General features: G+C 40.5%; 1 protein-coding gene and 1 pseudogene across 1 annotated transcript in view; both read right to left on the reverse strand.

Annotated features, from left to right (window-relative positions):
* Positions 1 to 14,952, reverse strand: part of NBEAL1 (neurobeachin like 1) — a 209,236-nt gene that overhangs the window by 167,225 nt on the left and 27,059 nt on the right. Inside the window, 2 exon segments of the mRNA XM_017884366.1 lie at positions 672 to 833; positions 8,971 to 9,062. Of these exon segments, the coding sequence (XP_017739855.1) occupies positions 672 to 833; positions 8,971 to 9,062 (254 nt within the window).
* Positions 9,928 to 10,755, reverse strand: LOC108537188 (60S ribosomal protein L7-like 1 pseudogene; annotated as a pseudogene).

The following is a 14,952-nucleotide window of genomic DNA, read 5'->3' on the forward strand; positions in this document are numbered from 1 at the left end:
AAAAAAAAAAAGAAAACTTATAGGATAATTACACTTTATTTGGTAAAATGATAAAATGAAATATCTGATTTATTTTCACAAATAACAGAGAGTAATAAAAATGCATATACATTTACAGGTGAGAACCATAAGAAAAATACTGGTATAGTAATTTCTTGCTGAAGAAAAACTGTCATTGACTTTAGTATAATTTTTTAAAATCTTGGCTAATGTCACTATAACTAGGTATAGTAACTAAAAGGACTTCCAACATACTAACAAACCAAAAGCCTATTGCAAAAAGCGCACTTACTCTTTAAAGTTCCATATGAACTACAAACATCATTAATAAGAAATAAAATTAATTATTATTTTGGTAACGTAACAATTATTTTAAAACAGATAATTAGCTTCTTTTTTCTTTTTTATTTACTTAATTTATTATACTTTAAGTTCTAGGATACGTGTGCAGAATGTGCAGGTTTGTTACATAGGTATACATGTGCCATGGTGGTTTGCTACACCCATCAACCCATCATCTACATTAGATATTTCTCTTAATGTTATCCCTCCCCTAGCACCCCACCCACCGAAAGGCCCAGTGTGTGATGTTCCCCTCCTCATCTCCATGTGTTCTCACTGTTCAACTCCCACCTATGAGTGAAAACTAGCTTATTTTATCTACTAGATACCTGCAAAGAATAATGAAGAACTTGACAAGCAAAATTGACAAGGCTTGCTGTTGTTCCTCTAAACCATCTGCCATTTTCTGAACACACTGTAGCAGCTGGATCCTCAGAACCTGCAGAATATTATCAGGAAGCAGCGATATTCCTGGAGGCATATCATCTACCCTAAAACAGAAAGGGAAAAAAATAAGAAGCCTGTTGAAATATAAGAAGAAAATCTCTGGCATTTAAATGAACTTCATTTTCAGCCCAAATCCTAAAGAAGCTCTTTTATTCATTCCCGATACTCTGTGCTTTCTTGTCTGCAACACACCACCAGATGATTAGTAACTACAAGATTATTAGAGCAGAGTGGTTTTTCTTATTTCAGAAGAGGCTTACTAAAGAGAGCGACAGAGAGACTATTTGATATCTTTAATTGTACTATTTTTAATGAAAATATTTAGAATAAATTAATTTATGTTCCACTTAGAAAAACTATGTATACTAAATACTGTGTATAGCAGTGTGCATACCATTTCTAAAAGAAACAATAACTGTAAAATAAAAATGAAGTATCTACATAACTAGTTTAGTATCTGTCAACTGTTGGCCAGGTGCGGTGGCTCACACCTATAATCCCAGCACTTTGGGAGGCCGAGGCGGGCGGATCATGAGGTTAGGAGCTCAATACTAGCCTGGCCAACATGGTGAAACCCCATCTCTACTAAAAATACAAAAAATTAGCCGGGCGTGGTGGCGCACCTGTCCCAGCTACTCAGGAGGCTGAGACAGAAGAATCGCTTGAACCCAGGAGGTGGAGGTTGCAGTGAGCCGAGATTGTGCCACTGTACTCCAGCCTGGGTGACAGAGTGAGACCCCGTCTCAAAAAAAAAAAAAATTTGTCAACTGCTTTACTGAACATCATTGTTTAGTATAGACTCCCCAAGCCATATGATCAGAAGAGGGAGAAAAGATAACCAGCAAAAGGAAAGAAGAGAGATAAAAGGGTATTAAAAAAAAAAAAAAAGGAAATGTAGAGCTCTGAGCATGGGCATCAACAGAAGACTTTAAAAAGTAATAGATCAATATTTTGTGACAAATGGTTTCCATGTAAGACCATATGGTTCTTTAAGGCCAAATGCCAACATCAGACATGAGTGGTTCCTCTGGTGTTTCTTTCATAATAAAAACCCATACCTGGATTCAAAGTCTAAAGGCATGGGTACTAAATCTCACCTCTGTAACATACAGCTGATCATTTAACCTTTGAAGTTCCTCATGGACACTGAAGTACCCAACCTCATAAAATAATATATCTGTGTTCCAAGAGGAGCTGGTTTTAAGTGGGCTATGCAGATAAGCACAAGAGATATAGGGAAGGTCACTCCTGTGGTCACACAACCAAAACCAGAGAATACCTCCTCCCTCCCCATCAAAAATCAGTGGCACTAAATAAAACCCTATCATCTCTAGGGATGGCAGAAAATCCAAAGCATAACAAAACATGGGTATCTTTTTTTTTTTTTGAGATGGAGTCTCACTGTGTCGCCAGGCTGGACTCAGCTCACTGCAACCTCCACCTCCTAGGTTCAACGGATTCTCATGCCTCAGGCTCCCGAGTAGCTGGGATTACAGGCATGTGCCACCACACCCACCTAATTTTTGTATTTTTCACAGAGACAGGGTTTCACCATGTTGGCCAGGATGGTCTCAATCTCTTGACTTCGTGATCCACCCACCTTGGCCTTCCAAAGTGTTAAGATTACAGGCGTGAGCCACCGTGCCCAGCCCAAAGAAAGCATGGATATCTTACCAGCCTGAAAGATGTAGGCTTAGAGTCAAGGCATGTTGAGCCACAGATAATGAAAAAAACGCAGTATTTCTTACAATCTTGTTTCTGGCCTGAGGTCTGTACCTGGTTGAAACCTATGCCAAATCACCTAAGAAACAGAAAATTGGCTCGGCAACATAGCAAGACTTCATCTCCACTGGGGAAAAGAAAAAAAAAATTAACCAGGTATAGTGGTACATATCTGTGGTCCCAGCTACTTGGAGGCTGAGGTAGGAGGATCGCTTGAACCCAGGAGTTCGAGGTTGCAGTGAGCTATGATCATGCCACTGCACTTCAGCCTGGTCGACACAGAAAGACCATCTCTCAAAAAATAATAATAATAATAAATAGAAAGAAATAGAAAATTGTGACTGCAACTTCTCTCACCATTACAGAGTGTTCAAAGAGATTTTTATACCATACTTAAAAATTGTTGCTAACCTGAATGGGTAGACAATTCCTGTGCTGCCACAGAAGACATTACAGTAGAGGGACCTGCAGAGAGAGGTTAATATTTCCAGGGAAATGAGAGACAGGAAATATCCTGGCAAGTCCAAAAGACTTGTGGAAGACCTGAAGAGATTGACCTAAGGAGAAGGATAGTAGAAACACAACTGAAGGGGCCAACATCTTAGAATTCATCTAAAAACTGCAAGTAATCACACAAGTAGGATGTTCTACCAATATTTAACATTCTGTTAATATTTTAATAAAACAGATACAAAATAAACAAAATTTCAAACATGAATGAGAAAATACCCATTCTCATGTGGGTTGCCAGTACATGACAGGTGGTTGCCAATACTTCTACAGGCAACTACATGTCTACTTGTGTTTTTTGTGTTGTTTTTTTTTGAGATGGAGTTTCACTCTTGTTGCCCAGGCCGGAGGCGCAATGGCACAATTTCAGCTCACTGCAACCTCCGCCTCCTGCGTTCAAGCGAGTCTGCTGCCTCAGCCTGCCGCGTAGCTGAGATTACAGGCACGTGCCACCACACCCACTAATTTTGTATTTTTAGTAGAAACAGGGTTTCTCCATGTTGGTCAGCCTTGCCACCACGCCCGCTAATTTTGTGTTTTTAGTAGAGACGGAGTTTCTCCATGTTGGTCAGGCTGGTCTCGAACTCCCGACCTCAGGTGGTCTGCCTGCCTCAGCCTCCCAAAGTGCTGGCATTACAGGCATGAGCCACCGTGTGCGACATTCATGTCTACTTTTTAAGGAATGGCAGAGCTTTCTATGTGAATCTGCTGTGGTCTGAATGCTGGTATTCCCCCAAATTTCGTATGTTGTAAGCTAACCCCCAGTGCAATAATAGTATGAAGAGGTGAGGCATTTAGGAAGTGATAAGTCATGAAGGCTCTGCCCTCATGCATGGGATTATAAAGAGAGTGAAGGGAGCTGCCCTGCTCCTTCCTCTGTGTGAGGACACGGTATTCATCCCTCTGCTATGTAAGGACACAGCAAGAAACAGAGGACAGGCCCTTACCAGACATCAAATATGCTGGTGTCTTAATCTTAGACTTCCCAGCTTCCACAACTGTGAACAGTAAATATCTACTGTTGTTGTTGGCCAGGCACAGTGGCTCACGCCTGTGAGCACTTTGGGAGGCCGAGGCGGGTGGATCACCTGATGTCAGGAGATGGAGACCATCCTGGCTAACATGGTGAAACCCCGTCTCTACTAAAAATACAAAAAAAATTAGCCAAGCGTGGTGGCGGGCGCCTGTAGTCCCAGCTACTTGGGAGGCTGAGGCAGGAGAATGGTGTGAACCCAGGAGGTGGAGGTTGCAGTGAGCCGAGATGGGGCCACTGCACTCCAGCCTGGGCAACAGAGTGACACTCCGTCTCAAATAAATAAATAAATATCTACTGTTGTTCTTAAAAAAAAAAAAAAAGTTTCCAGTTCTGTAAGCCACAATTTTTTTTAAGAGACAGGGTCTTGCTATACTGTCCAGGCTGGTCCTGGACTCAAACTATCCTCCCACCTTGGCCTTCCAAAGGGCTGGGATTATAGGCTTGAGCATTGTGCCCAACCTATAAAATTTGAGTATCACCTGCCCTATTTTACAGGGGTCTGAAACCAGAAGGTCAATATGCATTTTCAGCTGTGAAATATAGAAAGGTCTATAAAAATATAATATATTTTAAACATGCTATCACTAAAACCTCAGAATCTTTCCATAAGCCACTGTATACTAATTTCCTATCCCTTTAAGAAAAATGCCTGAATCTGAACAGAGCTCCCTAAAGCATGCCTATGATTAAATGACAATTATACTTTATAGCCATCTCTTCTTCAGCTTATGCTTAATATGAAGTATTGCTAGTATTTTCACATTGAGTAAAAGGCTGTTTAATTAACTATAAGCAGAAAAATCTGAAGCACATAACCAGTAGTCACATGTAGAATATAGTTAGCCTCTTTCTGAACCATCCTACAACATAAATTAAGAAAGTGTTTTATAAAATGAACAGCAGGCCGGGCGCGGTGGCTCAAGCCTGTAATCCCAGCACTTTGGGAGGCCAAGACGGGTGGATCACGAGGTCAGGAGATAGAGACCATCCTGGCTGACACGGTGAAATCCCGTATCTACTAAAAAAAAAACAAAAAACTAGCCGGGCGAGGTGGCGGGCGCCTGTAGTCCCAGTTCCTCAAGAGGCTGAGGCAGGAGAATGGTGTAAACCCGGGAGGCGGAGCTTGTAGTGAGCTGAGATCCGGCCACTGCACTGCAGCCTGGGCAACAGAGCGAGACTGTGTCTCAAAAAAAATAAATAAATAAAATAAAATAAAATGAACACCTGAGTGTAATTAAATTACACCAAAAATAAGCCACAAAGCATAATATAAGGAATGCCAAATTCTATAACCCAGTTACAAATATTTCATTTTAGTTGGGGCACCATTTCACTTGTAGCTTTGGATTCTTTCATTCTCTTATTTATAGGTGGTATCAGAAAATCTCTCATTAACATATATATACAAATATTTTTTTTCCTGCTAAAGGGCTAAAAAGAGGTAATCTAAAAATAATAAACAAAGATTCAGATATAACCAATTTTCAAAATTAAGCAAAGCTATTCCTCCTCACTTTTCCAAAAACATATGTCAACAAGAAAGAAAATATTCAATTTTCCAATATTTTATCCTACTTATTTAAAAGTTCCCATTCTCTATATGCACATTGTCTTTAATAAATAAAGTCAAAAAATAAGCTTCTAAAATGACTAAAGAGGACAAAATTAGCTCCTAAGAAAGATTTTTTTTAAATTATAAAATTGGGGCTTGGTTGAACATGCCTTATAAATAAAGTTGAAATTTTTGGCCATGTTCCTAACGTTATGAGCATTTAAGGACTTGGAAGCATTTTCCAACCTCTAGGACTTTACTGTTCAAAATTCTATGCTTCTTTTGTTGCAGTTTCCCAAATTCCACAATTCTGTTCCACTCCTCTGTTTGGCTATTGAACGTCTACTGTAAACCAATGGTTGTCTGTGTCTACTACAGGAAGCAGTCTAGGTTGAAGTTCAAAGGCTTTTGAACTATTACTATTCTAGTAAAAGCCATCTCTGCTTTACATTGAATTCTGTAAGGTCAGTTTACTTTACATGAGGATTAGCCATGTGTCTCTTATCTTCAAGGTGATTTGACTAATTTCATAAAATATCTTGTATACGGCATGTACTTAAAAATTTGAATGTTTTCTATTAGAAAAATTAAATTCATGGTTCAGTTTTTTGACAAAAACAGGAACCACAATATTAAGTAAACAAATTATATCACAAATGCAGCAATGCTCTTGGCGTTCTTCATGCTACTTTAAACACAGTGGCAATATAAGTCTACATAATGTTTTTGGAAACAATGTCCCAAGAAAGGAGACATGCATAATGTATGGATAACAACTGCACCTTAGAAACTTTAGAAGCCTGCATTCCAATATTCCAAACATTTAAAGGCTCAAATCCTAACTCTGTAAAATTGTTAGCTCCATGATTTAAAGCAAGTTGTAAATTATTAAAACAGAAGTACTTCTAAGCACAAATCATATTATTTTATTGGTAAAAATTAGCAATAAATAATTTTATTTTGAGAAAAGGTCAAGATTAATACTCCTCAACCTTTAAAAACCTAACATGAATAATATTCTAATGAGGAAGACATCTGAAACTGGATTTATAAATAATGAAGTCCTAGTCTTTTTTTAGTACACTCACATCCTTACTTGAGTTGAATATCTCGGTCCAAAGCTCTAGCAATGACTCTGGATTATCACAATTACCTCTTAACTAGGCTCCTTGCCTACAGTCTCAACGCTCTCCACCAGCCACTAAAGTGACTTTGAAACACAAACTCGATCAAGACACTCCACACAGAACATTTTTCAGCAGCACTCTTATTTTCCATAACAACAACAAAAAAGTCAAAGTCCATTTGTATTGCATGCATAGTACCTCATGATCTGGCCCCTTTTTGATTCTCTAGACTCAATTCTCCTTTATTACCTCTGATTGCCTACCTCTATTCCCAAAATGCAAACACTTTTCCTCCTTTAAGATTTAATTCTCCAGACACTATTTCTCATCATCAACCACCATCCATTCCTCCCTTCTCTCCTCAACACATTTTTTCTTTTTTGAGACAGGGTCTCACTCTGTCACCCAGGCTGGAGTGCAGTAGCACAATCACAGCACACTGCAGCCTCAACTGTCTGGGCCAAATCAATTCTCCCACCTCTGCCTCCCAAGTAACTGGGACTACAAGCACACACCACCATTTTTAATTTTTTGTAGAAATGGGGTTTCACCATGTTGCCAGACTGGTCTCAAACTCTTAGGCTCAAGTAATCTGCCCGCCTCAGCCTCCCAAAGTGCTGGGACTACAGATGTGGCCACTGCACCTGGCCAACACTTATCTTAAACTGGCACTCCTTTTGTGGCTAGATGCCTCTCCCCATTTTTCTTGCATTTTACCCCAGCCAATCTCTCTTACTGAACAACTATTAGACCTTCAAGATAGCTTAAGATGTAGAAAAAACTTTATCTGAAAAGTGGGCCTGGGAAATGGTATGAAAGTGGGAATGGTGGTGGGTAGAAAAATGAAAGATTTGTACTTTCAGTAGTATTTTCCACAAATTTGAATTTTCCATTTTATGATTTTAAATCTAGTTTCTAAAAATCTAAACACTTCATCTTCTCTAAGATGTATTCTAAGGTCCCACAGTAAGGCCAGGAATGAAAATAAGTTTCAACTCACATGCCTATTGTATAATAAAGAATGTATATCTGGTCTTTGTACCACTTTTCTGGCACATAGCTTCAAAAACCCTTGAGATTTTCTGAGTGATATTCAGAATGTCTTCTGTTATTTATAATAAGCCCTCTGGATTACATCTGAGTCTATGCAAATGAAGTGACTCAAGGTAAGCCCTTAGTTTCAACAGAAGGTTGCTCCTATCAGAAAGATCAAGCATTGGCCAGGTGTGGTGGCTCACACCTATAATCCCAGCACTTTGGGAGTCCAAGGCAGGTGGATCATGAGGTCAAGAGATAGAGATCATACTGGCCAATATGGTGAAACCATGTCTCTACTAAAAACACAAAAATTAGCCAGGCGTGGTGGTACGTGCCTGTAGTCCCAGCTACTCAGGAGGCTGAGGCAGGAGAATTGCTTGAACCTAGGAGGTGGACATTACAGTGAGCCAAGATCATGCCACTGCACAGCCTGGTGACACAGCAACACTCCATCTCAAAAAAAAAAAAAAAAGAAAGACCAAGCATTAATTAGAGGGCTGGAATTTTCAGCCTCACCACTGCTTATACTCCTAGGAAGAGGGAGATTGAGCTCAATCACATAATCCATTATGTAATGAGACTCCAATAAAACTCTGGACACCCAAAACTTGAACAGTTTCCTGATTAGTGAACACACTGATGTTCAGGAAGGGCAACACACCTTGACTCCATGGGGAGAGGGTGTGGAAGCTTTGCCTCCGGACCCTTTCACACCTTGTCCTATGTGTATTCATTACGATAAAGCCGTAATCATAAGTATAGTGCTTTCAGTGCTCTGAAAATTTGTTGTTACGGAAAACAACAAATTCAGGGTGTGAGAACCCTGAATTTATAGCCAGTTGGTCTGAAGTGTGGGTGATCCCCAAGACTTGTAGTGGCTGATGTCTGAAGTGAAAGCAGTCTTATGGAGGACTGTGCCCTTAACTTGTGGGATCTGGTAGTTAGTGTCAGAAATGAAGTGTGTTACAGGACACCAGTTGGTAGTGTCCTAGAAAAGCAGAGTTTTCTAGAAGCCAGGTCTAGCATCATCAAGAAAGACTACTGTCATCAATTAGCTATGTCTCTATGAGAATAGGGTTATTCATGAGTATCAAGAGGGTAACATTATTGCCATCCTTCTAGTATGTCATCAATGAAATCTTTGTGCCAAAAATGAAAAACTCATCCAAGGGTAACAAATTAGTGTTTCTACATACCTGGTAGGCAGCTTTTCAAAGTCAACGTCTAAAAATTGTTCATAGCTAGAAACAAAAGTGTCCAACCATAGCTTCAGGTAATCTGGATCTTTCTGAAATAACAAAACCATCATAATATTAAGTATGCCTATGAGGGAAAAAAAATGCTTCCACACCTATTAAACAGACACCTAAAGAATCAATACTATGAAATATCTAAGTGATATTCAGGAGTACATATGTGCTGTTTTAAAATGTATATTAAGTATATGGAACTCTCAAATGGCTTCTCATGTCACTCAAAGAGCTAAAATCTTAACAATGTCCTATAAAAGTTTAAACAATCTACCCTCCCATATCCCTGTAAACTTGTCCATTGTTATCCTGTACTAACTGGCCTTCTGGCTGTTTCCTGGGACATGCCAGACACGCTCCCACCCTAAGGACTTTGCACTGGCTGTTTTCTCTACCCAGAACACTCTTCTCCCAGGTATCTGAATGGCTACTCCCTCATCTTCAAGTCTTTTTTTTTTTTGGACAACTGAACATTTATTTGTGTGCCTTTCTTCTTATGTGTATTTCAAGTCTTTTCAAAACAAGGCCCCCAGACTCTCCAGATTAAATTATGTCCCTGGGCTTGGTCCATTGCTGCAGGAGTCTTAGGGAGCCTTGTACAAATGCTTGAGTTACTCATTTACCAACATTAAACCCTAGGATAGAAAATGCAACAAAGCAGGACTCCTTCTTCTATGGCATGTGCTGATTTCTGATGAGGCAGCAACCAATATAGAAAACACTGGAATTTTTCCTTAGAACTGGACTGTGATGAGAGATGCTTGCCATGAACATAAGCTACGGTATTTTCTTTGACTCTTCGTTTCTAATTTTTGAAGATAAGGCAAGGAATAATATTCTCTAAAGATACCTGATAATAATTCCCCCAAAAGCAAAAACACATGCTTCCACTGCACTGTGCTTTCAAATATTCTGGGTCTTGTTCAGCTGGCAGATGAGCTGACGGATGCATTCACCCTGATAGCCATGTGAGCCCATCTCCTTGAGGAAGCCCACTATATTTTTGGTATATAGTGGATGTATATAGCCAAGATCACACTACCACACTTCAGCCTGAGCATGACGGGTCACCAAAAGGTGGAAAGGGCACAAGAATCATGAGATCTCCTGGAAATACTTCACTGGGAAGGCAATTTCATGAATGAGGTCTTCCAAGCAAACGACACCAAACTTCTCCAGGTGCTCCTCAATCACTGCATTGTCTGTCAGAGGGATGGTCTTACTCTTTACCTTGGCTTGTCCATGTTTCAAAATGAGTTCCCACAAAGACTTCAGATTTAGAAACCCCAGGTCACATAAGTTTCCAATATAAGCAGCATTTTAGGTTCTGGGGTTGACTTAATTTACAAAACACCACTAAAAATTTTCTTCAGGCGAAGTCTTACAATGGTTCTCTCCACCAGTAAACGCATGCCATTAATCCTTTCGAAGTGCACAACAAAGGCCATGGAATGTTTATCAGGCAATTCCAAGGCATGAGGTCTCACTTCTAGTCATCTGAGATGCACCTTGTCACATTTCTGCCTTCAGGAATCATGTAGGAATGATTCCAGTCACTTAAACCTGAGCCTTTTTCCTTTCCTCTGCTCTTTCTTTGCCAAAAGGGCCTGCTTTGCCTGAGTGGCTTTGAGGGCTTGAAAACCTTCCTCTTTTCAGGAGATTTTCTGGACCTAAAGGGATTTTTCTTTGCTCTTGCTCTGCCATCTTTCTAGTGTTGCAGCTACTGATCATGCACAACCCCACCCCAAGTCATTTAGTAAATGACATATTCTCATTGAGGCCTATTTTTACTTCTTCTTAAAACCAGAAACCTCACCACCCCCTTACTTTACCTTATCATGTTCCCTCCACCATGGTCCTTTATCAACTTTCATCATGCTCTATAATTTACTTATCAGTTTATTTTTTGTCACTTCCCCAGAATATACGATTCACAAGTGCAGAGATTTTCATTTTTTTGTTTACTAATGAACACCAGTACCTTAAATAGTGGCAGGTACTGAGACTGTGCTCAATAAATATTTGTTCCATGAATTAAGAGTAAGTGTAACATGCATAAATGAAATCAAATTGGAAATGGATCATTAACATAAACATAAAAACTGAAACCAAAATTTTCTAGAAGAAAATACACCAGGCACAGTGGCTCACGCCAGTAATTCCAGAACTTTGGGAACCCAAGGCAGGAGGATTACCTGAGGTCAGCGGTTTGAGACAAGCCGGGCCAACATGGTGAAACCCCGTCTCTACTAAAAATACAAAAATTAGCCAGGTGTAGTAGTGCAAGTCTGTAGTCCCAGCTACTCGGGGGGCTGAGGCATGAGAATTGCTTGAACCCAGGAGGCAGAGGTTGCAATGAACCAAGATTGTGCTACTGCACTCCAGCCTGAGCAACAAAGCGAGACCCTGTCTCAAAAGAAAAGACAAGACAAGACAAGACAAGACAAGACCGAATAACTTTGCTACCTGAGGATAAACAGAGGTTTCTTAGCTAGGGCAAAAAAAAATCATAAACTGAAAAAGAAAAAAAGATAACTGGTATTAATCAAAACTTAAAACTTCTACTCATCAAAAGGCACTATTAAGAAAATGGAGGCTGGGTGCAGTGGCTCACAACTGTAACCCCCACACTTTGGGAAGCTGATGTGAGAGAATTGCTTCACCCCAGGAATTCGAGACCAGCCTAAGCAACATAGTGAGATCCCATCTCTTCAAAAAATAGAAAAAAATTAGCTGGGTGTGGTTGCGCATGCCAGTAGTCCCAATTACTCAGGAGGGTGAGGCTGGAGGAATTCTTGAGCACAGGAAGTCAAGACTGCAGTGCGCTGTGATCATGCCACTGAGTGACACGTGCCATTAGTAAACAAAAAGATGAAAATCTCTGCACTTGTGAAACTTATATTCTGGTGACAGAGTGAGACTCTAGAGAAAAAAGAAAATGGAAAGACAAACCATACTGGTTGAAAATATTCTCAGGGACTTGTATGAAAAACATAAAGATCTCCTACAAATCAATAACAAAAAGACAATTCAATTTAAAAATGGGCAAAAAGCTTGGACACTTCACAAAAGGGAATACACAAATAGCCAAACAGCACCCTAATCTGTGACCAACATCATTAGTTATCCAGATAAATGTAAATTAAAACCAAGTAAGATACTATTATATACCCACTAGAATGGTTAAAAGTAGAAAAACTATATCACATTAGTGAAGACGTGCTAATTTTTGTAAATGTGCAACTTGGTTCAGTTACAGTAACTGTAACTCTCATACATAACTGGTGGCAGTATGAAATAGGATCACCACTTAGAAAAGTTTAAGTTAAATATACACATATCAAACAGCCCAGCCATTCCTCTCCCAGATAAATGAATACAAATATCCACAAAAACACTTGCACAAAAATGTTTATGGAAACTTTGTTTATTACAGCCCAAAGCCGAAAACAAAAATTCTATCAAGTTAACAAACAAATTGTTGTATATTCATACAATGGAATACTATTCCAGGAATAAAAACGAACTATTGATACTCACAATGACAAAAAATTTTTTCAAAATCTATTGAGAAAAGATGTTAGGCATCAAAGCACATATCACTTATTTATTTATTCATGTATTTATTATTTATTTATTTATGAGACAGGTTCTCACTCTGTTACTCAGGCCGGAGTGCAATGGCATAATCATGGTTCACTATGGCTTCAAACGCCTGAGCCCAAGGAATCCTCCTGCCTCAGCACTCCAAGTAGCTGGAGTATAGCTATCATGTCTGGTTAATTTTTGTATTTTTTGTGGAGATGGGGTCTTGTTACAGTCTCAAACTCCCGGCCTCAAGTGATCCTCCCACCTTGGCTTCCCAAAGTGCTGAGATTATAGATATGAGCTACCTTGACCAGCCTGATATCACTTATATGCAGTTCTAGAGCAGTCTATGGTGACAGAAATTAGACAACATGGCTGCCTCTGGGAGGACTGACTGCAAAGGGGCACAGAGGGAACTTTCTTAGGTGATAGAAATTTTACATTTCTTGACTAAAGTAGTGTTTATACAAATGTTTGCATGTATCAAAATTCATCACATTTGACACTTAAAATCTGTGCATTTTTATGCTTTGTGACATTTCAATAAAGCTGAGTTGAAAAAAAAAAACTATGATCCCGAGGGTGGCTCCAAGATGGCTGACTAGGAACAGCTCCAGGCTACAGCTCCTAGTGTGAGTGATGCAGAAGTCAGGTGATTTCTGCATTTCCAACTGAGGTACTGGGTTCATCTCAGTGGGGCTTGTTGGACAGTGGGGGCAAGACAGTGGATGCAGCCCACCCAGCGTGAGCTGAAGCAGGGTGAGGCATCGCCTCACCTGGGAAGCGCAAGGGGTCAGGGAATTCCCTTTCTTAGCCAAGGGAAGCAGTAACAAAGGGCACCTGGAAAATAGGATCACTCCCACCTTAATACTGCACTTTTCCAACGGTGTTAGCAAACGACACACCAGGAGATTATATTCCACATCTGGCTCAGAGGGTTCCTTGCCCATGGAGCCCTGCTCATTGCTAGCACAGCAGTCGGAGATCTAACTGCAGCAGCAGCAAGGCTGGGGGAGGGGTGCCCGCCATTGCTGAGGCTTAAGTAGGTAAACAAAGCCTCTGGGAAGCTGAAACTGGGTGGAGCCCACCACAGCTCAAGGAGGCCTGCCTGCCTCTGTAGATTCCACCTCTGGGGGTAGGGCATAACTGAACAAAAGGCAGCAGAAACCTCTGCAGACTTAAATGTCCCTGTCTGACAGCTTGGAAGAGAGTAGTGGTTCTCCCAGCACAGAGTTTGAGATCTCAGAACGGATGGACTGCCTCCTCAAGTTGGTCCCTGACCCCCGAGTAGCCTAATTGGGAGGCATCCCCCAGTAGGGGCAGACTGACATCTCACATGTCCAGGTACCCCTCTGAGAGGAAGCTTCCAGAGGAACGATCAGGCAGCAACATTTGCTGTTCAGCAATATTCGCTGTTCTGCAGCCTCCGCTGCTGATACCCAGGTGAACAGGGTCTGGAGTGAACCTCCAGCAAACTCCAACAGACCTGCAGCTGAGGGTCCTGACTGTTAGAAGGAAAACTAACAAACAGGAAGGACAGTCACACCAAAACCCCATCTGTACGTCACCATCATCAAAGACCAAAGGTATATAAAACCACAAATATGGGGAAAAAAACAAAGCAGAAAAGCCGAAAATTCTAAAAATCAGAGCACCTCTCCACCTCCAAAGGAACGCAGCTCCTCTCCAGCAACGGAACAAAGCTGGATGAAGAATGACTTTGACGAGTTGAGAGAAGAAGGCTTCGGACGATCAAACTTCTCCAAGCTAAAGAAGGAAGTTCAAATCCAATGCAAAGAAGCTAAAAACCTTGAAAAAAGATTAGATGAATGGCTAACTAGAATAAACAGTATAGAGAAGTCCTTCAGTGACCTGATGGAACTGAAAACCACAGCACAAGAACTACGTGACGAATGCACAAGCTTCAGTAGCCGATTCAATCAAATGGAAGAAAGGGTATCACTGATTGAAGATCAAATGAATGAAATGAAGCTAGAAGAGAAGTTTAGAGAAAAAAGAGTAAAAAGAAACGAACAAAGCCTCCAAGAAATATGGAACTATGTGAAAAGACCAAATCTACATCTGATTGGTGTACCTGAAAGTGATGGGGAGAATGGAACCAAGTTGGAAAACACTCTGCAGGATATTATCCAGGAGAATTTCCCCAACCTAGCAAGGCAGGCCAACATTCAAATTCAGGAAATACAGGGAACGCCACAAAGATACTCCTCGAGAAGAGCAACTCCAAGACACATAATTGTCAGATTTACCAAAGTCGAAATGAAGGAAAAAATGTTAAGGGCAGCCAGAGAGAAAGGTCGGGTTACCCACAAAGGGAAG

Source organism: Rhinopithecus bieti, unplaced genomic scaffold (assembly GCF_001698545.2).
Source record: "Rhinopithecus bieti isolate Rb0 unplaced genomic scaffold, ASM169854v2 scaffold_14229, whole genome shotgun sequence".
Lineage (NCBI taxonomy): Eukaryota > Metazoa > Chordata > Mammalia > Primates > Cercopithecidae > Rhinopithecus > Rhinopithecus bieti.